Consider the following 27113-nt stretch of genomic DNA (forward strand, 5'->3'; position numbering starts at 1 on the left):
TTCTTGCCGTAGATTTGCAGCAAAGCCTCCAACCTCAACCTTGTCCCTGCAAAAACTCAAAATCTTACCAAGTGAAATTGTCTAATTTTTAGTCAAAATGTCGTATCCCACTTGATTTAAGATAAATTAACTCAGCAAGTAACATTTGAGCAAGATAGAGGGACTTGTTTTAAGACAATGCATCTTAAATATGTCAAGTCAAACAATCTTGAAATGATCTTGTTTTGAGTTGGAATTTAGAAGAAACAAGGTTTATTTTACATTTCATACATTTTTCAAGCTGAGATCTTATTTGTAGAAGACGAATAATCTTGATTTAAGACACACACTTACTTGATTTAAGTAAATGCATTTTATTGGAGAATCTATTAGAAAACAGCTCCATTGATAAAAGAAAGAAAGAAAGAAAGAAAGAAAGAAAGAAAGAAAGAAAGAAAGAAAGAAAAGTTGTTGGTTTTTTTAAGGGTGTGTTACAGTTTTCAGGCACTGTTTCTTCTTATTCAGATAAAGATATACATCCTCAAACTACATGCACACAATGAAACACCTACTTTTGAGCATAGCTGGCTTATCCTAAAGAACAACATGACTGAATATTAGTATACCCAGATCACTATGAGAAGACATTATATCTCAAAAATGCTCAAATTAAACTTTGTAATCTTATTTCAAGTACAAGATGGTCTTAAACCTAGAGAAGTGCTGCTATAATACAACTCAAATTAAGTTGAATATTTCCGAAATGAAGAAGTTGATATGAAATATATTAGTGCAAAACTCTTTTTTTGAGTGAATAATACTAATTATTATCATTCCTGGGTTATTCTGAGAGATTTAAAATACTGTTAAAATATTGCTTAAAATAAGTTTTCCCTGCTTATTTTAAGATCACATTTGTCTAAATATTACGTCTTATTTTAAGAAATCTTACCAAGCAAATTTTCACTTGTTCTATTGGCAGATTTTTTTGCTTATTTCAAGGTAAAAGTACCTTGAAATAAGTCTTTTTTATTCATGTTTTTGGAGGGGCATTTTTTTCCGGTGCTGGACTCAAAAATCCTCCAACAATCCAGAATATTATTCCTTTTAATAATTAATCATACATAAATAGGTTTCAAGTTGCATGCTGGTTGTAGTCAAATCTCAGGCTCATGAGATTAGTATCGAATCATTATACCTAATAGTCTGCTCTACTTTATATCTCTGTAATGTTGCTAAAATGTGTTGCAAAAGAACTTTATTGGCTTATTGATCTGCAAAAATAGATAAAAAGTCTATGATTTGGATGTTGAGTTACTGAGATTCAGTTAAACTTGTTTCAGTTTTTGCTGTTTTCTTGAATGTCTTACTTGTCATGGTTTAGTTGGTGTATTAAATCAGGTTATCGAGGAAGATTGTATGAGACAATGCCTGTGAAGAATGATTACAAAAGCTGAAGGTAATCAGATGCTGCAAGCACGACTTAAGTGTTCTGCTTGACCTAACACTGAGACCTCTGAGCTATCACTGACAATAAGAAATGTTCATCTGTAGTTCTCAAAACACTTGTTTAATCAACCTTTGAATCATCCTGGAAAACAGTGCACTATCTGTATATTATTAATAATATTCCTTTGTTTACATTTAAATCAACCCCATAATAAAGGCTGTAAAAACAAAACTATATCATAACATTTACTTAAATTTCACAGCACAATGACTGTGTTAAGGGTTTGAAATAAGAAGGAGAAACTGGGTTTGACACATTGTTCAAAACATAGATGAATCACAGAATTTATGCATTGAAGCTCATTACACACCAGTTAGCATGTTTGTACTCTCACAGAATGCTAACCTTAGCAAATAAGCACCCACCCTGTTATTGTACTCATGTTTAGCATGACATATTTTGTTATTATGCTAACATGCTCATATTCAAACTATCTGCACTCTATAGGAAAAATGAAACAAGAGGCTTACAGAGAAGCACCACATTTACAGTCATTTCAGGTTGTGCAAGTGCATGTTGCTGCAAATTCACAGTCAGTTAGTTATGAAAAGGCAAATAAATGGTTAAAGTTAAGGGCAAAGTCATGGCATACTATGCACATATGCACTCTTGAACATTTCAGAGCAACCTGCCCCTGAAGTTTTCCAAAGAAGTGTATTCATGCATGACCCTCCCAGTGTGAAGTCTTCTTTGTCAGACTGGGAGGGTTGATCTCATGGGAAAGACATATAGAGAACTCTGCAGAAATCACTGTGGAATGCATGGTATCCGAGACAGTGGGTGAAGTAGAGTCTGACTATATGTTGATGATCTCTGCATTTACAGTATATCAATGCTTATAAGTCGACATGTCCAGGGCATCAATGAATGGATGGACAAGAACGGCGAGCAGAAAACAGCGTGACCCCGCGTCATTATGTACATGCCACACGGGTGGCACACCAGTTGCATGATGTAAACGTCACTACCAAGCGGCAACCTCCGGTCTAAAAATATGAGTCCAATGTGGAAGTGTTAAAAGCTACAATTCATCGAGGATCCGCTTGAAGCTCCTTCTCCCATGTGAATTGGTATTATTTCTTTGTGGTCAGCAAGCTTGAGGCTGTGTTTGCAACTCATGGCCACTTATTTCTAATATCATACATAGCTTTCAGTAACTTGCTCCCTGGATGCATCAGGTGTTCTTGCCTCCACAAATATTTGCTAAAATAAAAATAATCTTGGCTGTAAAAAAAAAAAAGGATGAACTCAAACAAACAATTAGGGGATACACTTTGTCACGACTTCTCACTTATATCAGAGAGACTGGGAACACCTCCTGTCCTATAACATGACACCAAACTTGGCAGACTCAAGCATACACATTTTGACTTACATTACTAACATTGTGCAGCATAGGACTTTGCCTCTCATTTTTCATATCACTCTCCACTCTCAAGTTTCTGGTCTGTTTTTTGGTCATCTTAGTATCTGAAAGGTTGACAGCAGACACGCTGACGAAATCCTCACTTCTCAATTATCACACCCCTGAAAAACTAATCCATCCCTCCAGTGCTGTGAATCTGTGTCAGCGTGTACCTGCAGGGGTCAGAGCTGACACTTGAGCCTCTCTACCTGTACCTGAACAACACATTCACCTGCTGTCACCTGTGTCCTCCAGGACCACACCCAGTCCCACCACCCACTCCACCAGGGAGCCCGGGGAGAAGCACTCATCACATTACTGATCTCCACCACAGGCTTTTTTGGCAATCAGGATATCTGCAACGAATATTAAGACAGTCTTTGCATTCACACTGACTCACCTTGAATCACTTGAGCCACAGGAGAGGAACACTTGTGGATTCTTTATCTTAGCTTTTAAGCATTTGTTGCTTAAATTGGTAAGTTTTGCTTTCGGAAATCAGGGACAAGGACCTGAAAACAGGTCTAAATCTGCTCTTCTTTGGATCAGCGCATTAAAGGGTAAGATTTGTTCTCTCTGTGCCTTAATGTCTCTGCTAAGCACTTATAAATTCTCTCTCCCCTATAGATCACCCATTAACAGATATCTTTACCGTTTCTCACAGCTGTGTATGTTATCATTAAGACTCATTGTTGGGGATGTAATTTTCACAGTAATTTCACTGGGATGTGGGCTGGATGTTATAGCAGTGTGTGCATGCGAAGATTGGCCACGGAGACATGGTGTGTGTGTGTGTGTGTGTGTGTGTGTGTGTGTGTATTTGTGCATAAATGAGAGATATAAGGTCCTGGCTGATGAAAGAAGAAATGCTATAATTTATCTCCTTTTATTACAGATTAAAATGGGTTGCTTCACATTCGTCAAATTGATGATGGTCTTGTTCAACTCCCTTATCTTTGTGAGTATGTTTCCTCTTTGATTGCATTCTGGTGAATAAAGGGAGGAGGATGGGTTGGGGGGAGTTCAAGGATTGTGTGGAATCTTTGCATGCAAAGTGAAAAGAAAACAAACAAAAGCTTCCAAAACAAGCGTAGAAAATAATTTAATTCAACGCAAATAGAGACATTACATAAACATTTCAGATCAGTGAGCCAGAAGACTTAAATGGTGCTCCTTTCTCCTCCGCTTTCTCCCCACTGTGGCAATTTTCATCTCATTAACTTCCACAGCTGTAATTCTGCCACCTACATCCTTAGCTTAATGTTGATAACTAATGTGGCTTGGGAAATGGAGAGAAACTTTGGCATGGGTAAGCTGAATCTGCCCAGCGAGTCAGGCCCACCTGGGCTCCCACTGTCACAGATGAAACTCCCAGCACATGTCATCATTTTCCTCACATTTCCCATTTCTGCCTGAGTGCGGCTGCTTGATAAATGTGGTGCGACAGCGCTAAAAGTCACAGCAGCAGGATGATTACGAGCACCCCCCTTCTGAATGTTAGCCAGCAGGGCAGAGTGATAAAATGACTTCATTCAGCTCATGGAGACGATGCTTTAATGTGATGCTCAAACACCTCTGCTACATTTCAAGTTCAGTGTTGCAACTTCATTCCTTTCTCTGGGTGGTTGCTTCCGGTTTTTGTGTTTGTTATTGTAAATAACCATGTAGTAAATAGATGAGGAGGAAATTGAGCAAAACAAGTCAGTGTGTGTACTTCCACTGGCTGCACTGCATTGTGTTCCTGCTCCGTCTCAGTTCCGACAATCAGAAGCCCTGCACAGCAGATACACAAGACTTCTACTGTTACTGGAAGCAGCATCAATCACCACAGGGCAGATCAAGCAAGACAGAAAGTTAGTCACCATAACAAAATCAAAACATCTGATTACTTTCCAGAATAAAATACTCTGTGTGACACAATACCATATTTCATGTAACTACAACAACAACAAACCGTCTTGTGACTCCTGCTGTCCAGCGATACTGCTCTATGCTGTGCTCTGAAACACAGCTGGGGAGTGTTGACAGACGAGGGAGGACAGAGCTGAACTGAAACCGAGCGGAGACCAACTGAACATGGATCTAGCGGAGGTCCGACGTAATTCCTCTTAAAAAACTTTGACCTGAACTTAATCATCAGTAACATGTTCATATTTCTTATCTCTCTGGAAATCCCCCCATTTAAAATAAGCATGTTTGCCAGAACTAACTGCTCCACTGCTCATCTCAGTAGTTCACAGTCTTGTGACTAATCTCCAAAAAAGGACAGCTGAGTTTTCACTTCTACAGGATCTATTTTCAGAGAAACGAACAAAAGGGACAGAGCATGGCTGTCTGCAACAGAATCATACAATGTGACGGTCAGACCTCCTTATTGATTCGACTGACACAAGACCACTGCAATTACAGACCCAAGAGTACAGGCCCTCTACACTGAGTGGTTTTGTTCACTATCCTTGAACAAAGTAGGCTATGGTTAGAGATCAATGTTCTAACTTTAATGCAAATAGTACATCTAGAACACAACACATCCAAAATAGATGACCAAAGGCTGATGGATGAAGAATTAGGACCAGAATCTAGCAGCTACATCCCCACAATAAGACAGGAAATCTCTTTAAAAAATGGATAAGCTTCAGAGATGCCACAGCTTAGGAAACTTGTTTACTTCAAATGTATTTGCAAACTCTGCTTTGCATTTATGTAGCTCTTTAGATGTTTTTCAGCATGCATCATAATCAGTATTAAGCTGATTAATTTGTTGTTTTGGGATGTTTTCAAACAGGAGTTACGAACATATGTTCTGATTATTTTACTCCTTAAAAAAGTAATTCTTACAATTCACCAGACAATCATCTCAACTTCATACATCGATATGATATTGTACCAATTTTTTTTAGACTCAATGGACTCTGATTTTTATCATACAGTCAGTGGGTGTCTTTAGAGAGGGCTATAAACTGGTTATAATGAATGGTGTTAAAGTCACAGACTGCTTGAAAAAAGAAAAAGCAGAAAAAGAATCGCTCAGATTCAACAAAACAAAAGTGGTTATTTGTTACTCTGCATTCATGTGCTGTCAGAGTGTCAGAATGTTTCTGACAGGGAAAACTTGCATGCATGCTAAAACAGTTACAAGATCAAGGCACAGAATTGAATCTCCCTATTAAGTCTTGTCTTCAATATGAACGTCATAGAGGCATAATAGTGGGACCAAACTGTTTCACCAGATAGCATCACTGAAGCTACTGTTTTATTACCTTTTGTGCTTCTGAAACACTAACATAATGAGAAAACACACACTGGGACACCAATATTGCACAAAACAGTGCTTAAATTTGATATTCTATCGACATAAATATAACCATAAAGCAAAATGCATATTACCCTGGTTTTCCATATTACTGTTTGTTAGAAACATTGCCAAACAAAACCTCGTTATGAGAGATTGTGACAATGGTTGACAAGTTTGTAAAACATGTCACTGTTATGTATCTCAAGTAAACATCTCAGGCTTACTGTCTGTGTGACAAGGTTTTGAAAATTAGAAGTGTTTCTGTGTGAGCTCTGTCTGTGCGGACCTACAGTGGAGTGTTGGAACTTAATCAGATTGTCTGCTCCCGGTAATATGACCCATGGAGATGGGTTTTATACTCAACTGACGTCTTTCTCATTCCAACCCTTTCACAGACAGCCAATTCCATTTCATTGGGGCAGGACAGGTCCATTCTCTCTCCTGCTCCATCTGTATCTTTCTATCTCTTCTCTCCATTCACCTCCCCCTCTCTGGAGGCTGTGGTCTCCTATTCTGCAGCCTCTTATTCATCCCCTCTCCTCTGACCCTAATAGGCTATATTTCCCATTTTCATAGACGGGACCATGTTTCTTCTTCCTCCTCTCTACTCTTTCAAAAACCTGATTTACTTCCAGTCCTTTTTGCCATGTGGATGTTAAACTGACAGGGCATCCACCTGCATATGGCACACCATTAAAGGGATTAGCCGTCTTAAGAGAAAAAGGACAGCGTGCCAGCTATAATTATACCTGGTGAGGGATGACGGTGGCACACATGGAGTTCGAGGGAGAATATGCTTGTCGTATCACATTTAGCCAGTGGTGCGATGATGGCACCGAGCAGGTTCAAGAGATGAGAAAAGCAACCTCGGAGTGAAAGGCGGGGAGAAAGAAGAAGGTAAAAAATGGACAGAAAGTGCAGGGCTGATGTAGAAAAAGGTGAAGACAAAGAAAAAAGAAGGGGGGAGATGAACCCATGTGGGAGACATCAGTGTCTGACAGGAGACGTAGAGAGTCGGGGCCTGATGTGAAGCGGTGGGGGCCCCCTGACTGCAACAAGCCTGATGGAGCCTGACAGACAATATCAGGTTTCAAACATGGTTTCTGCAGCAGAGGAGGGAAGAAGAAATCACTCAGAATGAGGAGTGCAGGGTGAAAGACTCAGAGGAGACAGAGGAGGATAAAAGGGTGGAGGAGAGGAGGCAGAGAAGGTCAGAGGGGGAGAGATGAGGAGAGAGAAAAAGGCAGAGTGAGGAGAAAGATAATGACAGTGAGATCAGGTGGTTTCCAGACTGTAATGTGAAACTTGTGACATAGTTCTGATCGTGTTTGTTATGAGCCGGTTTTACAGGCTTTGAGTCAATAACCATTTCTACAAATGCACTTTGGTTTCCCCAAACAAAACATCTGCCTGTCTGCTCGCTTTGTTACTGTCAACGGTCAGAGATCACCCGCACTTCAGTTATTATCAACATGCAAATGAAGGTCCTTTATTTAACAGATGGTAATGCTACAGAAAAGCCTTTTATTCTATTCATACTCTCAACTTTCAAGTGCTTTACATCCAAACTCATCTCTATGCACAGATTCCACATAAAGATGTAGAAACTGCTCATACTCTGGATTTTCAGCATGGGAAGCGTTCAGGTTTGTAGAACGTTTGTGGTCCGATAAACTCCATTCAGGTTTCAGGAGCCTTGGGTGTATGCAGTCTGTGTGGAGAGCAAAAGCAGGTGGAACACACACTGCTGTAACGACAACCTGACAATACCTTAGTGATCTCTGCATGCATGTGAAGCCAGCAAACTGTTCTAAATAAGAGTTCTAACTTGAGCGAAACTTCAGTTAGCATGTGTGACCTGTGACCACTTCAGCAAACGCAAGTTCCGTAAAAGTCAATGATGGGAAAGTAGGTTTCTTTATCAGGTTCATACTGCTGAAGTGAGCCAGAGTGAAGCGTCTGTGTGTCTACTGAGACTCACCTGTACTTGAAACAGGTGAACAGGCGATATCAAATGCAAATGCAGTACGAAGAAGGAAGTCTTGGTTGGAAGTCGGTTTCGTAACCACTGGCTTCAGTGGAATTACTGAGAAGTTGGCCTCCTTTACCAGAGGCATCTCTCGCCTCTCGTCATCAGATGACGGTAGATGAAGAGTTTTGAGATTGTATCCAAATAAGACTTTATTAGTAATGCATCTTAATGTATGTTTTAATCCAACTTTTGATCAGTTTAGAGTCATTTAGAGTGAACTTTAGATGCATCGATTCAATCACTTTGTTGGGTATAATGAGCAACTGTGAAGCAACTTGGCACATATAGTTCGCATTGAAAACCACCCTTTGCTGCAGATCTTTAAATATCAGAAACAAGGCATCATGCAAGGGCTGTAACTTCAGCTGAGTTAGACTTGAGTCATTGAGCCCCCCCCCCCCCCCCCCCCTAAAAGGGACAGACTACATTATGCAGGTACAAGGTTTAATCACCACAGACCTCTACTATATTGGCTACATTGGTCCTTTCATACAGTCAGACACAAAATAAGTCTTATGCACACACCTCCTCAATATAACACAAACAGATCCAACCTAACTCTTGGGCAACAGTTTCACAGGAAGAGGAAAAGCCCCATTTCTTATCAGGTTTCTGCAAAAAGCTGTTTACTTCCTACAAAGTTTCACATTTCTGGATCTTGAACAATACAGCTTAAAATGCCAAAAGTACAAACATATGTTTTGATGGAACACCAGGAGTGAAACATATGTCTCCAAGTAATGCAATTTTGGGGAAGTACACAGTGTCATATTGGTGCATTGACAACTATGTACACAATGCTACATAGATGCATATTAAGGGCATTTCCAACACTAGTACTGGAACAACTCAAGGTTTAATGTAATTTCCATCCATGACCTTTTCACAAAGTTATATTTCTGGTTTCAAGATTTCATGTTTCACTCACTACTTGTCATTCAGTGGGGTTGTCTCTGTATTTGTACAGTTGTTACATGTGCTCCATCCAAACTGTCAAGACTGAAACATTTTAGTTATACCAAATAACAAACCAGTCACAAAGGAGGTATCTACGTCCACCTATCATTACGTTCCAAGTCTTGTATTGACAAAATGGTTGTGAAACAGCGTCTCTGGAGGACAGCAAACCTTCTTCTCTGGTTGTCTGTTCTGTAATCCCATAGTAGATTTTTGTTAACCCTAGGGCCAGCTCTATCCACTGGCATAAGATGATCACTAAATGGATTTACGAGTGGGGAGATAAAGTTATGGGAGAGGGCAGTCATTTCATTCAGACAGATAAAATGAGGCCAAGTTGTTGCTCAGCCATGATACATAATGGGTGGCCTGAGGCAGCACCCCTCTCTGTCTCAGGAAAGGAATCCTCTCTGAATGCAGTGAATGATACTGAGGTGTCAAGGTGTCGCCAGGAGGAAATAGCAAGAGAGGGTTAGTGATGTAAGATGGCCTCTCATTTCCAAAACCTATTACCTCCTCAAGAGCTGTTGACCCCGCCAGCCTGACTGCTAGGCAAATACATGATTGACGCTTCCTCACCACTGTTAGCTTTGGATTACATCCTCTAGAAAGCTAATTGGTCAATATAGACCATCTCACTTTAATAAATGACAAGGGTTAGTGAGTCGACTCACTGTATTAGCATAAAAAAACGTATGCTGATCATGTTTTTCTGGATTCCCTGCAGTTGGGGGGCCTGACCCTGCTCGCTATGGGGATCTGGGTAAGCGTTGATGGAGGCTCGTTCCTGCGGCTGCTTGGACCGTTCTCAGGCCAGGGCATGCAGTTTGTCAACGTGGGCTTTTTCTGCATCGCCATCGGGGGAGTGCTGGTGCTGCTGGGGCTCCTGGGCTGTTGCGGGGCACAGAAGGAGAGCAAGTGCTTACTGCTCACGGTAGGTGCAAAACTTTGGTTGTTTAAGTTGCTGCCACCAAAAGTACCGAGGACTGTTAACCGACTGAGTTTTTCTGCTAGGGATAGACATAACTAGTTGATGAAGACTCCTGCCGTTAACTTACACTCATGTTCTCATGACTCCACAGTTTCAAAAGAAGTCTCTAAGCTTTTCAGTAATCCCCTCATGTATTGCCTTAGTGCCCTTGAAGAGTTTAACAACTGACAGCGTAAAACATTAACGATCATACGTGGGTGCTTTACATTTGGTTGCTCCACACTCAGTGTCTAATCCATCTTTACATCTACACTCATCAACCTCTAAGCTAATTTCCACATCCTCCCCTCCTGCCTCATTCAAATCTACAACACCACCAGCCCCTAACAGCACAGGGAACATTATAACGCTCATTAACAGCAGGGCTAACTACCTCTTAGTCCACTGCAGTGAGTCTAATGAGGAGCACTGACAGCACATTTTCTGCCTTTAGAGCTCACAACATGTCCACATCTCCCATTGAGTTGAATGATGACGGGGCAGCAGATCCTTAGACTTACAACACAGGATGCTGTGTAGATCTAGCTGTATTGGACTGAATAAAAATAATGGATCATTCAGCCTCTGTATTATCCTTCTGTGTAATCAACCAGCTTTATTGACAGCCTGTGACTGTTACATACAACAGCAGCTGTTAAACACAATCCTGGACGTCCAGATGTGTTGGTGGTTAGTAAAAGGTTGAGGAAAGCAAATCCATTCCTTTTCTTGGAAACATGAATTCATGATTAGGTAAATATATTTTCTCCAAATTGGAATAAGCTCAGCAGCTCAGCCAAATCTAAAATATTTAACATGAAAATGAAAAAATGATTAAAAAGAGGAAACTATGTAAGTTGAGGAGTCATTGCACAACAAACTAACTTTAGTTTTATTCTAGTCTAGCCGACACTTTGCGTTCTTGGTGCCTGATACAAATGCAAAATGCACCCATTGGTGTTTGCATGACATGCACCTGGCTTTCAACTACCCTGTGGTGTAAACCACAAATCTGTAAACCTGATCTGATGCAGCCTCTGGGGCACAGAGTGATTTTCCTCTATAATAATGTTGAAAGACCAGAGAAGACAATCTTACATGTCAAGATGTTCTGAACAAAGTATTTGTTTCCTTTAGCGGACCTAACACTGACCCAAAGGTTGCACCTTCACAACATTGAAAAAGAGAGAACACAGATGACACAATGTGAATCTCATGAGAGAACAAGGTTTCTGACAAGGTGTTGATATTTGACGACCTGGGATGAGAATGCCTGAGTCTAGAAATTCAATCACACTGTATTTTTGACTGATCAACATGCAGTTCATGAGAACAATTTCTCGGTACAATGAGTATGAAAAGTTATGTAAAAACGCTAACCCTGTAGTCTGTTACATAAATGTAAGTTTAGTCACCGTAGTTTGGTTACTGAATGGTGATTGAGCCCATCATTTCTAAACTGCCTGTTAAATTGGCATTCCCTGGAATAATCCTGAGCAGCATCAACAGAACAAAGTGCAGATGATTAAAGATGATGGAACTTAAAACATGTGTGCAAATATGTTACTGTGTTGAAATTTAGTTAGAGACAAAAATGCAAAGGCATGCAACAGAGCTGTTTGGATATTTGTTAGAGTACAGCCATAGGTAGGACTAAAGAGAACAAAGGTCCTTTTTTTCTGAATTTCATTATTTTATATTTACATTTCAAAGCTGGTAAAATGGATGTTTAGTTATCTTAAAATTATTAAAAACTTTGGTTATTTCTTCCATCCCTGCAGTTCTTTTCCATCATCCTCGTCATCTTCATCGCTGAAGTGGCTGCAGCAGTTGTGGCTCTGGCCTACTCTTCATTCGTAAGTTCACCACTTCACCTCTGCCTCTTCCTTTTCATTCACTGCCTCATCACCCCTCTCTTCCTCTGCACCTCCTCTTCACTCCCTTCCCTTTGTCTCTTAATTCTTATCGTCCCTCGCTGTCTTTTTCTGTCACCCTCTCACCTCCACGTCCCACTCTCTGGATTTTATCTCCATGTAAATTCTCTATTATAGCTGCGACCATCATTGAATTACTGGCTTTATGTCCGCCTCACTACATTTGGCTACTTAATGACTCTGGGATAGCCCGGGGCCGCGTGGCGTCTCTAACTTTGAGCAATTTATTATTCTGGAATATTGAAGCTAAAGCATTTTATATGCAAAACAGTCTATTTACATATATGCCCCCCCTCCTCTCTCTCTCTCAAACACACAGGCACACACATGTGCCCCATTTCCATTTAGTGTCACGTATAATAATTACAAGGATTTCAAATGAGCTATGTTAAAGGAGGTTAGTGAAGACTGGGGTCCTAATAAAGAAAATATAAAGTGAAGTTTTTCATCCAATCAGAGGTGTATCTGAGTCTCCAGGAGAATGCGAGGTAATCTAGCAAACATCCATCTGCAGCGAGGAACTGACGAACAGAGGAGAGAGGACTCTCTGCTCTGCCAGGGAATTTCATTTGTCTGTGCTACTATTGTTGCTAAATCAGTTTAAGAGGAGCTGCACACTGCAAAAAATCTCTGACTGTCTCATTAGTCTCATACAGAGCATCAATTCAATGTTTAGTTGGATGTTTTTGCAGTAGATATACAGCATCTAGGCTCCATGAAGGTTCTGAAATTGAAAATATATATACTTTATTGACTTGTGTACATTTTTCACATATTCTAAGATCGGTCTGCATGAATTTAAAACTAATGTACTCCGACTGATGTGTTTATTAAGCCCCACTATATATGGGTTTGTACAAACTGAAGGAGCTGAAAACTCGTCCTTGTCTATTGTGTTTTACAGCTTGTTCAATGCTCAAAGCATGCTGGGATACCAAGCAAAACTGACAAGACTGGTGGTGCCTCTTCTTTTATCATCCATTTTAAGAAAATGATGGTATATTGTGACGCAAAACATCCTCTTGGGAACCTTTTTCAATTGGACATACTCCCTAATACACAACAATAAGTGGCCAAAGTCAGGTGGATGTGAGTTCAGTCAGAATGGCTGTGTGCAGTGGGTCTGCAATGTAACATAATGGTGGCAGAAGTACAGTCAAATCTGGAATATAAATTTCATTCGGTGTCTTCTAAAGGGAAAACAACTTAAATGTTTTCCTGAACGAGAACTTCCATTGCATTTAGAAAAGTCCATAATGTGTAGTTTCTGTGAGGCTGTGTAGCTTTTTATAGTCCTGTCTGGAGTTTGCAACAGACCAGTATGGTAGCTTAGCTCAGCCAGCAGTAACTTTGATTGCTTTGGAGGTACAGACCCACGACTTGTGCTATCCAACCCTGCTGGTCATTAGTTATCTCAGATTGAGGAGTCTTTTCAATCAAACCATCAATCCACCAGGTTTATTCACTCAGTAGTGTATCTCCATTTACTCTAAATACATGGTTACGACCTTATTGAGGGAAACGCTTGTAAAAAGTGGCATAACCAGCCTAGTCAGCCTTGCAATGTACCCCAGTGGCCTTTTTTGTTTGCTGAAACACTGATTCAAATATATCTCTCTATTGTATACTGGAATATTGGTCACAGAGGTGTATAGGATGAACGTTTAATACATTGGAGATAACTTAAAATGCATTAAACGTGTATCTTATATAACATTTAACAGTGCGTGGCCTGCAGCATTTAGGACTTTCTGCTGGAAATCTTTCTCTGTTGCGAAGAAAACTGCTTTCCTTCAACTGACCAGAAGCCAGTGCTGATAAATCCTTAAAGCCCTGACAGTTATCTTTTACTACACCTAACAATGCAGATTTGGGGCCTGAATATCAAAAGTTCAAAGTTCAGTTATGTCAAATACAGTAATAAAAAACAATGTGACTAACTGATTTTTAGTCTCACACACTGGACTCAAACTTCAGTCTCTTGGGAGTAAGTCATACATTTTTTTGACCATGTGCCTCTGACCATCACCAGTTTTGTGCTCTATGTTCACCATCCTTTAACTTCCAGAGGTTTTCATGTAAGAGGTACCAAATATGCTTCCTGTTGAAACACATTAGTTTGCAATTCATACCGACTGAACCACACCACCATTATGTCCATGTGCACACTTCTGTAATGAGATTTACTGACATCAACCACATTGGGACTAGTTTGGAAACAGGCACTTTTCTTAACCCTCCTGTTATGTTGCGAGTAAAATTGACCCATTTTAAAGTTCAAAATTTTAAAAATAAATTGTTAATAAAAATTTTTTTTTTTTCAAAATGTAAAAACAAAAATCTACATAATGTAAAACTACTTTATTTATATTTAGGTCTTTCCAATGTTAAAAGTTAAAGAACACCATTGCACTAAATATTGATCTAAAAGGTTAGTAATGTAGTTAGTAATGAAATTAAAATTATGTTTATTGGGATTTTTTGGGTTCTGACACTTTTATATAATTAAATATGCCCTGGGTCAAGTTGACCCAGGTACATTATTGCTGTTCCTGAGAAACAAACGTAACAGGAGATGCTTGACAGGATTTCTACAGCTGATGAGTTTCACTGGCAGATGTTTTTGTGTGTTTAAAGAGAAGATTTAGGATCCAAATATAGACAAAACAATGAAAGTCAATTTTTGCAGTGTAAAGATCTGCCTACAACTTCTCCCCTCTCTTTCTCTGTTTCTTACCAAGTATGCCTGCTCTCACACAAAGAAACCAAGCAAGTGTGTGTTGTGTGGTGTGTGTGCCTGTGTCCTTGGAGGCTGAGTTGGGAGCGATGCTGCTGCTCGGGCAATTTTGTTGAGATAAATCTGCCCCATCTCCTGCCTGTCATTTCCTAAAGCTGAGCTTACCAATGCGAGCAACATAAACGGCATCTGGCCAGAGGGGCATTGACAACAGCCCGCATGCCAATAAAACAAGAGAGAGGGAGAGAGGAGTGAGCTTTTGTCTAAAGCTCAATGAAATGCACGACATAACTCATAGATTGTCTTTCTTAAGGAGATCATAGATATGGTTTAAAGTCAATTTAATGCTCTGTTTGTTGGCTTTAGCATCATCTGTTCATTACAAACACAAAGGACATCTTCAGGTCCATCACGGATATGAGTGTGCGAGAGCAGCTGTCCATCTCCTGCTTTTGATAAGACACAGTAAACACAAAAGCATCAGAATAATGAATATGGGTAATATACATCTAATATGCATATATATAGCCACCCGTGTCAATAAGTAAGAGACAGAGGCATAGACAATGAAGGGAGGCCATAAATAAAGCCTTGATCTTTTGTGTTCTACTTATCTGCAGCATAAATCTGCCTCTTGGACACCCAGCCTCGCAGCTCATCTCAGCAAAGAGCCAATAACCTTCAGGTGGTCGGAATAACTGAGATTTAATAAGCAATTCCAGCAGGCATTATGAGAGGCCGTCAGTGGTCATGGTTGTTCTTTCTCTGCCAAGTGATTTGGAAGTGACCAAGGAGGAGATTTATTAGGGTGGGGGGTGATGTGGTCCTCACGGTGGATGAATGGGATAGATGTGATGTGGCGTTTAATGAATCACATCGACCTCCGTGAACAGTAGAGGAATTTGATTTCCAAAACGTAATCCAATACAGATTGCGGTTTGCCTGAGTTAGTCTTGAACGATAATGAACTCTGATTCCTTTTGTTCTAAAGATGAATCCATCAGCATCTTCACATCAACTATGGAAAACATGATGTGTTTGTGAAAGGGGGACTTTAGCCTCAGTAATATGGGGAATGGGCTTAAGCCAATGGGCTAAATGATGATCCATTAAAACAACATTTTGACTTTACCTGGCTATCAGGCGCCAATGTAAGTTAGTGGGGATTATCACTGGAAACCTCCCCTTTCCATAAAGTCAGTTCCAGAGCTGGTTCAGAGCCAGTGCCTAATCTTGAACCATTTTGTTGTTTGTTTTGAGCACCTAAGAAGTGGCCTTAAAGCCAGAGTTGCACCAACTCCTTGCTGGGCTAGAAGAAAGAACTGCTTACATTAGGGGCTGAAGGCAGGGTAATCATGACAAGGCTCTCATGTGGCCGTTGCCTGTGGAAAAGTGAGCTGGCTCTTAGAAAGTTCTAAAGTTGAATCATCTCTGAACTAGCAATAGCACCAGCCCAGACCTAGCACCAGGGCCACTTTAGTGGAAAGGGGTATGTAAGAGGGTTCCTGGTTCCAATCCCAGCTTGGCCCATCCTGTGTTGAGTTTGCGTGTTCTCCTCTTACATGCATTGACTCTCTGTGGGTACCCCAGCTTCCACCCTAAGTCCAAAACCATGCTCATTAGGTTAATTGGTGACTATAAATTACCTGTAGGTTTGAGTACGTATAGTTGCTGTATATTAGTCCAGTGATAGACTAGTGACCTGGGTGTACCATAAGATAAGCAGTATAGATAATGGATGGATGACATCTTGAAGTAGCAGACAAGAGTGACTAATTGGAGTAAACTGAAGCTTGAACTGTTGGTGGAGACCAAACTAGAGCTAAGAGACTCAACAATGGGCACAAGTACCACTCCATATGTATGGTACTGCTAGTCTATGTCCGCCTGACCTAAAGAAATATATTTCTTTAGTAACATAAACCCATTTCTATGTCGATGACTTAATTTTTTCTATTTCAATCCAGCTCCTTGTTTGTAAGCTCCCATTAAACTACAGTACAATATCAGGCAATTAATGTAGCAGCTATGAAGCATAGCAGACATAATCAGTGAAGAATTTAGCAGCTGCATTCAACTCATGAGTTGGTTGGGACCAAACCAGAGCTTAAAAAAAGGAAGAATTTTAACTTTACAGGTCACTGGGTCAACATGAACACCAATCCTATTGAACATTACCGCTGCTATGTGTCTGTTAGATGTGTAGAAAGATATTTTTTCCAAATATATTATTTTGCACTATCACAGGATTTCCATTCAGTAACAGAAACACAACATCCTTCTATTTCCAGTCTAGCTCTTTGTTTGCATAACAACCAACCTGTGGATCTGGTTAAAAAGATGCCCGACACAATAGATGGATTATTCCTTTATCTTCCTTTTAGTGTATCTGTTTTGTATGTTTTCTTTATTTTCAAATAGGCACACAAACAAGGGGATGGAAATGTTCTTTGTGAGCGATGCCACTGAGCCTTGCCTCTTCTTGTAACAAAAGAACGCTCAGCTGAACACAATAAGGTTTTCATTTATTGCTTTTCCTTTTAACAACAATAACCAATTAACAGCAGGCGAGGAGAAGATATCGATAATGATTTCAAAAAGAGCAATACGCTGTAAAGCAACAAAGAGATCAATAACATGAAGCTGAGGATTTTTATCATGAGTGCAGAACGTGTTCACTCTGCTGTATTGATAGATGTGTTATCGTCTCCAGCCTCACTGTGTGGTGTGTTAGTACGGGCTTTGTCCTGACTGTCCGATGTGTGTGAGTCTGTGTGTGTGTGTTTTTGGGGGTCCATATCAGTGTGTAAGCATGTGAGTGTGTGTTTAACGGGATGTAGTGAGGCGCGTTGCCGAGTGACAGTGATGAATTAGCCGGCTGGTAATAACCCTCTCTGATCTCAGCCACTCTCCTAGCTTCTTGGGGGGCACTTTTAATTGTGGCATGTATCCCAGCATCCCCTTGGGCATCTTGTGCACTTGCAACCTTCACTGTACACATGCTCGCGCTCACGCACAAGCACACATGCACTCATACAGGAAGGAAAAATGCACTTTCAGGCATATAAACCTGATAGACTCACGGTTGCATGTGACCTACAGTAAAGCACTCTCTCTCCTCATCAAATGGGTCTTTGTGCGACTCTACGCGGCAGGATTATTAATCAAAATGGGAAAAACAGACCATGGAAAGGAGGAGGAGGAGAGGAGGTGGTGTGAGAGAGAGCTAACCTATGTGTTTGTGAGGGAACTCTTTCACAACAAAGGACTCTCCTCCTGCCTGAATCTTAACCTGGCCTTTCATGCACTTTAGGTAAACACAAATAGCAGACAGAGAGTGTCCTGAGCAGAGACATCAGGAGCATCATATATATGTAAATGCAAGCCCTCCCATCCATTTAGGACCATAAAAAGGAGAAGAAGAAGAATGGAGAATAATGGCTCGGTCAATTTTTGATTTACTTTCATTTTTTCCAGGTGCCAGGCCGCGGCTGTTTATTTCCCTCGTGTTTTATGTGAGGGAAGATTTATTTAATTTCTGATGAATAGGTGACTCCCCGAGAATTACCTTCCCTGCCTGTGAAATCAGCTGCAGTGTTTTATTTTCATGGGATTCCACAGTGTGCTGTGTGTATACTTAAAGGTGTGCACATATGTGACAGTGTTGGACTTTGGCAGTAAAAGCTTTGCTGTGAAGGGATTTGCTTTTATATCCACCCACTAGAGACTATTTGCATCTTAAGGGCTCTCATCTGCACACTGAAACATGGAGAGACAGTATGCAGAGGGGCATTTGAATAGTTGTTTTGTGTGTTTTCTTTTCCCCCTTGATAAATAAGTCTACAAGCACTTTTAGAAATCAGCAAAGGCAATGTTGTGAAGCAATGACTTCTTAAAAGATGAAAATGGTGAGGCAAAATTGTATGACAGAGGTTTAGGGCCACATTAAGACTGGAAAAAAAAGAGATTTCCAATTACAATAACACAAGAGCAAAATCTTAAAATTGCAGTTTGTTTTATATATAGCAAAACAAACTTGGTAGAAATGGAATATAATAAGCATGAGTTTGAATTCAATGAGGAAGACAAAGAAGAAGAAGAAAATTGTTGTCGTGCATAAAATAATTTGTATGGACAGACGTTTTTGATGGTAAATACTTGACAAATGGAGGATTATACTTCTCATGCAGCTTCTTGACCTCTTCAGGGGGGAGCAAGGGAGTGCTTCAGTCGAGAATCTGAATATTAGATAATGCTAAATATTCTCATATCTACACACTGCACATTTAATGTTATGAGAACAAGATAGCAAGAGAAAAAGTTGTACATTTTTGAAAATAAAGTGATAAATCAAAAATTAAAGATTTATATTTATAGAGAGAAGTCATAGTTACAGGCAGGTCAGCCTATCTGTAAATAATATGTCAGTGCAGGACGCTTGAGGTAATGTGGATCATCTTTGGAAGTTAAACAGCAGATGCATAAGTGTGCACAGGCTGCTTATCCTGCTCTTTTCCAGAAAAGCCTTTGTGGCTTTCCCCATCTATTAGGATCCTGATACCTATGAGAGTGTGGTGTATGTGATATAACCATGGGTATTTGGTTATGAATACTTTACTATAACTTCACAAGATGCTCCATGGTTCTGATTGTAGGGCTGGCTGCTCTGATATTCCCCTTCAAAATATCATACAGGCTAACCATAGACTAAAACAAAAAATTTACTGTAAGTGATTAAAGAAAACAATCAACGTTTGTGGGAGAAGGTGAGGACATGCCTATAAAGGTGAGGACTTCTTGTGATCTATGGCTCTTTGGCTCTTTGGCTCTGTGGACTCTGGCCTCTGCTAAATCAAGAGAATCACAATGTTAGTGAGTCCTTATGAGGGTTTTTGGTTTCATATATTAATGTGTCTGTGTGCTTGTCTCCCCAGGCTGAGGGGATCCTCCGAGCGTGGGCCACCCCTGCTTTGAAGACAGAGTACGGCAGTGAACCTGTGGTGACCAAGATGTGGAACACGACCATGGAAGAGGTAGATATAAAGATGAGCACTTATTCCTGCTGCTTTTTTTCACATGTTGAGAGTGTAAGACTCTTTGCATGTCTCTTTACATACAAATTATAAACCTAACATTCCTGCTGAACTTTGTCCAAATCACATGACCACATTTCAGGTTTCCACCTTCTTGCAGACATTGTTTCAGTTCCTTTGAATTAAAATGATCATACACTGAATCTTAAATTATTTTCATGATCCATCCCTGCTGAGTTTTACATGTTGGCCTGCATTTGCAAGCAGGATGTATTTTGTCTGATGCTTCTGCAACAGATTCAATGAGCTCTGAACTAAATTAACAATAGTCGAAAATGTGCATGGCTTAATCTCTGACTTGATATTTAACAAAAGCTGAATCTCAGTCGTATTTTGTGGATAATCTCTGTCTGCTTTTGTCCGTTCGTCCACCTCTGCTCATCTGCACATAATAGATTCAGTCAAGGTAACTCTCAGTGCTCTCTCCTCTTATCTTAAATGACAAAGACTTTAATCCTCACAGGGTGAAAGGTTACTAATTGGTTAGGTTTGGTGAATGGAAACTTTCCATCTGTTTAAAAAAATGTAAATACATCCACACCAAGAGCACAAAACTTCACAGACTGTTTTCTTTTATTTGACATTTTCAAATTGATGCGTCCAAAATTCTTTAAAATGACCACATGAAGCATCTAGGTCTCCAGAAACTCATTATGTGTGTGTCTGTGTTTTCCTCTCTGTCCCAGGTGAAGTGCTGCGGTTTCACCAACTACACTGACTTTTTGGGCTCCAAGTTTGAAAAAGAGAACGGAGGAAGTCTGCCGCCCAGCTGCTGCACGACAAACAACTCCTCCTGCAACTCAACGGAGGCAGAGCGCAGCGCTGTGAAGGTGAGAGGACGACTTGTGACACAAATCAAAAGATTAGGTGGAAAGAGATGGCCTGTTTACTTTACCCCAGTGATAGAGAATCATTGGACAGAATAGAGACAATGCCTGAAGCTGATGTCCCTATGCAGAGTCTCCAATGCAGCCTACACACAAGGTCTATACTGCTGTGAGCTTAAATACTTTTACACCTCTCGATCTCAACTCTGTTTAGTTAAGTCCATGGTGGCAGAGGGACAGAGGAGGATGAAGAGAGTTTACAGATATCCTTCTTGATGGACATTCTGAACTTTTTGATACGCAGACTAAAAGAAATAGATGTGTCAAGGAACTTGTTTGTTCTCTCTCTTCGAAGACTGGCTTTATGCAAAAGCCCGTATTGTTCTTTGTTGGTGTTTCATCACAAAGACATATAATCAGCTATGGTCTGGCATGCAATATTGTTATGTAAATGAGGATTTTTTTTTTAAATGGAAGGGAAAGACTTCTCTGTTTTTAATGGGGTCGTTCTCATGTAACCAAGGATGTGAAGCTACTTGGTCATGAACCTCAGAGTCATTAAAAGTAAATCCAGAGCTAATGACGCTGAGTGAAAAGTCAGAGGATAACAAATATATGACTCTTCAGTCTGAGGGAATCAGGATGGTGCAAACCAAAAATCGCGACAGTAGATCCAATCATTTGTTGACCTATTTACGCCTGAACAACAGACCAAATATCAATGCGCCCCATTCCTCTTTGTTGCTAGAACAACTTGAAATACTGGCTGGAGTTTGGGCTGAAAGCTAGAAAAAAATGGAAGTATAGAACTTCAATTTGGAGCCAGAAATCTTCATGAAAAATCATAGACATTACGGGATTATAAGCGAGCACTATTTCTGCAGTCAGCCACAACTTTGATGAGTTAAATCTGTCTGTTTCCTTGAGACAAACTAAATGCACTGTTTTTATCATGTGATGCCCTCGTCTGTTGTGTGATGATTTGTGAAGAATGAGTCATTATATTTGGACAAACTCTCTTCTTCTCCTCCTCCTCCTCCTCCTCCTCCTCCTCCTCCTCCTCCTCAGGGCTGTTTTGAAAATATCCTGCAGATCCTCAAAGAGCACGCCAACATCGTGGGAGGCATTGCAGCAGGGATAGGAGTTGTGGAGGTAAACGGATTTGAAAAAGAACGGCAAAGTTTCTAAAAATGGGCTCTCTGCTCTCTTTGGCTGAAGCGCCTCAGTATATATGTAAGAGCTTAAATACCACCCAGACCTTTAAGTTTCAGCTGTAATGCCTGTGAAGGATTGAATATAAGATTGTAAAGCATTATGTGTTGGTAAAGAGTGAACTCTGTGAGATGACAGTGGATTTATAATTCTTTACTCGTCTTTTTCACTCTTTATTCAATGTTAAATATCTAAACTAGCAGCCTGTTTTTTATGAAAATTATGCCAAAACCAGAGTAACAGTCACATTATCTCCTTTTCTCAGATTGCTGCCATGATCGTGTCCATGTATCTTTACTGCCACCTGGACGACAGAATCCGCTGAGACTTCTGAACTCGAAAATTAAGGGACTAACTACATGCAATTTTAAATCTGCAATGTCCATACATCACATACGAGAAGCGAAAATACAAAGTCATATATAAGTAATGTTTGTATTTTATATAAAGTTGTGTAAAAATGTAAAGCACCTTTAGAGTGGGTATATTTCATATCTCAGAATAAAATATATCTGATAGCATTTACTGAAATCATTCCCTTTTTGATTCAATGTGAATTTCTTTCCAGACTCATCAGCAGAGAACTTCTGAACCTGCAGAAACTGATGATTGAATCTGCTGCTCAACAAAAATCTTTATATCACACTTTTGGTTTTGGTGCACATTTAGTGCAAGTTCACTCAATCTAGCAGAAGTCTTCATCATCTAACAAGCTCGACTACAACTGCCCACCACTTCTCCAGCACCATGCACCAGATTGTTTTTTCAGGAACTGTTGAAGACTAAACCAGAGATAAATGTATCACAGTAGCAGAGATTCGGAAGGAATGCAGCACAATACAAGATGACCCAAAAGATGCAAAGCAATAACTGAAGACCCCAGAGCAAAGCAAGACAACTTAAAAAAGAGAAAAAATATAACTATGGAATGAAAGCTGGTAACAAAGTGATACAAAACTTTCCAAAAGAAAGAAAAAATGATCACAAAGCACTACTGAACAAACCTGAGTGATGCTATTGACCTAAACCTTTGCAAAATGACCGCACATGATTAAAAAAGGTTAACAATGTGACCCAGAAGACATGCAGGATGACCACGAAGAAATGCAAGAAACTTGCAAAGCACTGCAAAATGACTGTAAGGGGATGCAAAATTACTACAAAGCTAAGCTGAGAGATGCAGATGGTCCTAAAGGAATAGCAAATGGCCACAAAGTGATGCAAAATGACTACAAAATGTTGTAAGTGACAAGAAAAGTTATAAAAATGATCAGAATCACATAACAATATATTTGAAAAAGGTATTTCTCTGCAAAATAAACATTAAATGATATGGAATGAAAAAAAGGGAATGCTAAATAGTGAAAACGCTATCTGCACAATGGTCAAAAAGCAAAGCAGAATTAGAAAGAACAACCAACATTTTTTCTCTTATGTCAGCAATGTGAAGCTTCTTTCTTTGATATTACACGCAGGCTATGAACTTCAAAGAAAGCAGAAAGGCTCAGTATTTCTTTTATGCTTTCAAGCATTCATGAATGTTCCATCTCTTGCTGAGGACATAGCTTCCTTTGTGCGTAAGACTGAGTAAATATTGACCCTTAAAAGGCCTGACAATAGAGCTCCATTCAGCTTCTGAATTAAAGCTTTCATCCTCAACCAGCACGCTTTGTCCAACAGTATCTGTGTGACAGGAGAAAAGCTGGAAACTAGAGGGATTCATGCTTTTATAACTTATTCATGTGTGGGAAATTAAAGATGCAGAGAGGAAGAGAAGATGTGGAGAAACACAAAGTCGTTGACTCCACTTATATCAAGATAAGTAAAACCGTTTGATTTTAGGGGGGAGGGTTCAGAGGTCATAGTAAATGTCAATCTGAAAGCAACACTGTGAATTATTACTGTTTAACATGAGAGGAATTGTCAGGGCTTTTTGTCTCTCTTGAGTAATGAGTCCACAGAAAGGGCTCATTTTTATATCTAATAATAATCTGTCATATTTTATATTTTGCTGTGGGTGTACACTCATGACTGTCACACCAATGAGGCTCATTGAAATGGAGCGATGGGGAAGCGAGAAGGCAACCTAGATCATTCTTCCATCCAATTATACACCTGCGAGGTATTTAGAGTTAAATCTGTCATCATCTCTGAGCTGCTGAGCTCCATGTTTAACAATAACCCCCAGCACTCTCTCTCTCTTACATACACACACACAAAATCAATATTCCATCTACATCTCAGCCATCAGCCTCACAGCCCGGCTCATCACAATGCTCAATAGGTCAAAAATGACATTTAAAAGGCGGCACACACACACACACACACACACACACACACACACACACACACACACACACACACACACACACACACACACACACACACACACACACACACACACACACACACACACACACACACACACACACACACACACCCGATCCAAACCAGCGACTTCTGACTGACAGCCACAAATGACCAGTTTGGAGCTGGAGCTGCTGATGACGGACAAGTTAGTGTGCATTTAAGTGTGTGTGTGTGGTCAACGAAACAATTGCCTTTTGTGAAAGAAATGCCAAATGCCCTTATTGGCTCTGTCAGTTAGTGCATAACACACACATGCAGCAACACACACACCTTTCACTCCATCGGTAAATCCATCTTTATTAGCCCTGATGTGAATATTTTCCAGCAGGCAGGTTCATAAACATTCATAGAGAGTGGATCAGAGACTTATTGTGGAACTAGTTTAATTTCCACTAATACGACTGTTACAGGTTGATCACAGTCACAGTTTGTTTCTTACCCATTAGTTTCTGATGGAGCCTAAATATTGCCTATTTAAAAATGCTGACTCAAATCAGCTTTTGCATGCTAACATTCACCCATCAGTAAAATCAAAACCCTAATTATGCAAATTTCTGCCACACACTTGGGCTTAAAGATGCAGTGTGTTGTATTTAGCAGAACACATTTGGTATAATAATATTCATAATTCTGTTTAAATTAGTGCATAGTCATCCGGATGTAAACATTGATTTGTTTTAACTTAGAATGAGTCTTTTAAATCTACATCAGACGGAGAATAGGTTCCCCTCCATGCAGGTTGCAATCTGGCACCTCCATGTTTCCTTAGTAGCACAGAACAAACTAGTCTAAAACCTGATCTCAATGTCCACACTCACACTCACTGACTTTGAGGCGTGTTCCTGCGATGTCAGTGAGGGCTTAGGGCTGTCCCACTGTCAAATATTCAAGTGTGTGAGGGATCTCTCAGACTTTTTGAGCCCTTTATGCCCCCTTTCCGTAAGTGGGCATTTTTGCACACTTAGAGTTTAAGGGAATTACCCATAGTTCATAGCATTGTGACATGCAACACAAGATTCCCAGGGGAAGCCCGCAAGCATGGAAGGGTAAACGAGCGCTGTAGCATGAAACTTTAAAAGAAGTGAGACGGTAAACAAGAAGCATGAAAGGAACAAGTAATGCTGCGTTACAAAACAGTTTACCTGTAAGTATAAATATAGAAAACAACCTATAAACACATCTAAATTAATATATTTATAGTTTTATACTTATATATTTTAAATGTTGTGGTTAAGCAGTCTGTACAGTAAGAGACTGGATCACATGGTAGTCAGTCAGTCTGTGCCTTGAGAGCCTTGAATTTGAGGAAAGTAAAAACTGTGCAATAAAGATTCCTAATGCTGCTAAGATGAGCTACATGGCGTCACGCAGGTAACGTGAGAAGTCGTTATAGAAGTGCTGTCCCATTCCTAGTTATACAGATTTGAGCCCTTACAGCCTCATGACTTTCCAGGTGACGTCAATTAAGTCAAGAAGGGCTCAGAGCTTAGGAGGACATTGAGATTGGGCATAAGTGTTGTTGTATTCAGTGAGTGACTAATGAAAATGCCCCTGCTAGATGATAAAGAATAATAATAAGAGAGTGGTTGTTAAAAATATTTTTTTATAGAAAAAATCTTACTACTACTGTGTACTTATCATGCATCACAGGAGCTTCTTGTCCTTGAAGCCTTGCTTCAAGGATCCATGCTTGTTGATTTTTGCAGTAAATCAGGCATTTCAAAGTGGGCTCTGAGGAGGTCTTAATTAAAGTGAACACTCAAGGACCTGCAGGGTTTTGCACTGGCCACATCAGCTCGGCTGAGAAAGTTAAGTTTGGCTGCATCCAGATGTCCAAGTGACTGTAGTTTGGACTCTGCGAGGGCCTGATGCTGTAAGGCTTCATCAGCCACAACAAAATGCTTTTTTTCCCCTAAAGCTTGCATAGCCATTGGGAATGCCTCAGAGGCCCAAATGTCACTGAGGTAAGTCATAAACACTACGTTCAGACTTTACTTAACTTAGGATTCAATAATTAAATCTTGAAAGTTTAAATAATCAACTCACAAACTCAAATGTTTTCATTTAAAACATTAGATGATAGATCTTGTTGTGCATAAAAACCATGTGAAAATGTTGATATCAAACTGTGTAAAAAAATTGAGTTTCATCAAGGAACTAATCGTTATGCCATGCCGTTTAATTTTGCTTAAATTAAGAGTAAAGACAGATCTCAAAATAAACAGTGACACCAGTCTGAACTATGTACACGACACGATGGATGCTAGGGGACCCTTCGCATGCAAGGCCAGATAGAAGATTTACTTTTTATGTTTCCACATGTAATACGCATCCTCTGCCGTGCATCACCAATTTGTGTGGTGACCGATTTATAAACTCACTGAAGTTTCAAACCTCTGCAGAGTAGTTGCTTATTCCAATTCCTGGACTTTGTCGGTGCACAGATGGCCCCAGCAGAGCCCAAATCTTCCAGGTTTATTACATCACAGGTGATGAAAGTCAGAGCTCAAAGGGCAGGAAGCCACATTTGCCCTTGGCGTACCGCAGCGGGTGCCCTGAGGATTTGCATACATTTCCCTTTGCTGCATGCATTTCCTTTCACTGTTGCTTCGCCTGAAGCTCTCTCGGGAAATCTACAGGGAGCACGAGGCGGCATGCAAGTACAGAAATCTGAGCAAAGAATAACAATAGCTGTAAAGTTTATGCCATGAATATATGCACCAATAATAAATCTTTCCATATGGGTTATAAATTACAGTACAGTATGGTCTGAAATGAAGAGAAAGCAGCAA

At 40.1% G+C, this 27113-nt stretch overlaps 1 protein-coding gene across 2 annotated transcripts; it reads left to right on the forward strand.

Annotated features, from left to right (window-relative positions):
• Positions 1 to 3795: 3795 nt before the first annotated feature.
• Positions 3796 to 22428, forward strand: LOC117805305 (tetraspanin-1). Of its 2 annotated transcripts, none has more exons than XM_034673985.1 (7): positions 3796 to 3852; positions 9906 to 10112; positions 11930 to 12004; positions 19754 to 19852; positions 20599 to 20742; positions 21808 to 21891; positions 22217 to 22428. In XM_034673985.1, the coding sequence occupies exons 1-7, from the start codon at positions 3796 to 3798 to the stop codon at positions 22274 to 22276; spliced, it is 726 nt and encodes a 241-aa protein (XP_034529876.1). In that variant the 3' UTR covers positions 22277 to 22428. The 2 variants fall into 2 exon arrangements, with proteins under 2 accessions (XP_034529876.1, XP_034529884.1); XM_034673993.1 differs by lacking the exon at positions 3796 to 3852 and adding an exon at positions 6975 to 7086.
• Positions 22429 to 27113: the final 4685 nt, after the last annotated feature.

This window comes from Notolabrus celidotus, chromosome 2 (assembly GCF_009762535.1).
Source record: "Notolabrus celidotus isolate fNotCel1 chromosome 2, fNotCel1.pri, whole genome shotgun sequence".
Classification (NCBI taxonomy): Eukaryota; Metazoa; Chordata; class Actinopteri; order Labriformes; family Labridae; genus Notolabrus; species Notolabrus celidotus.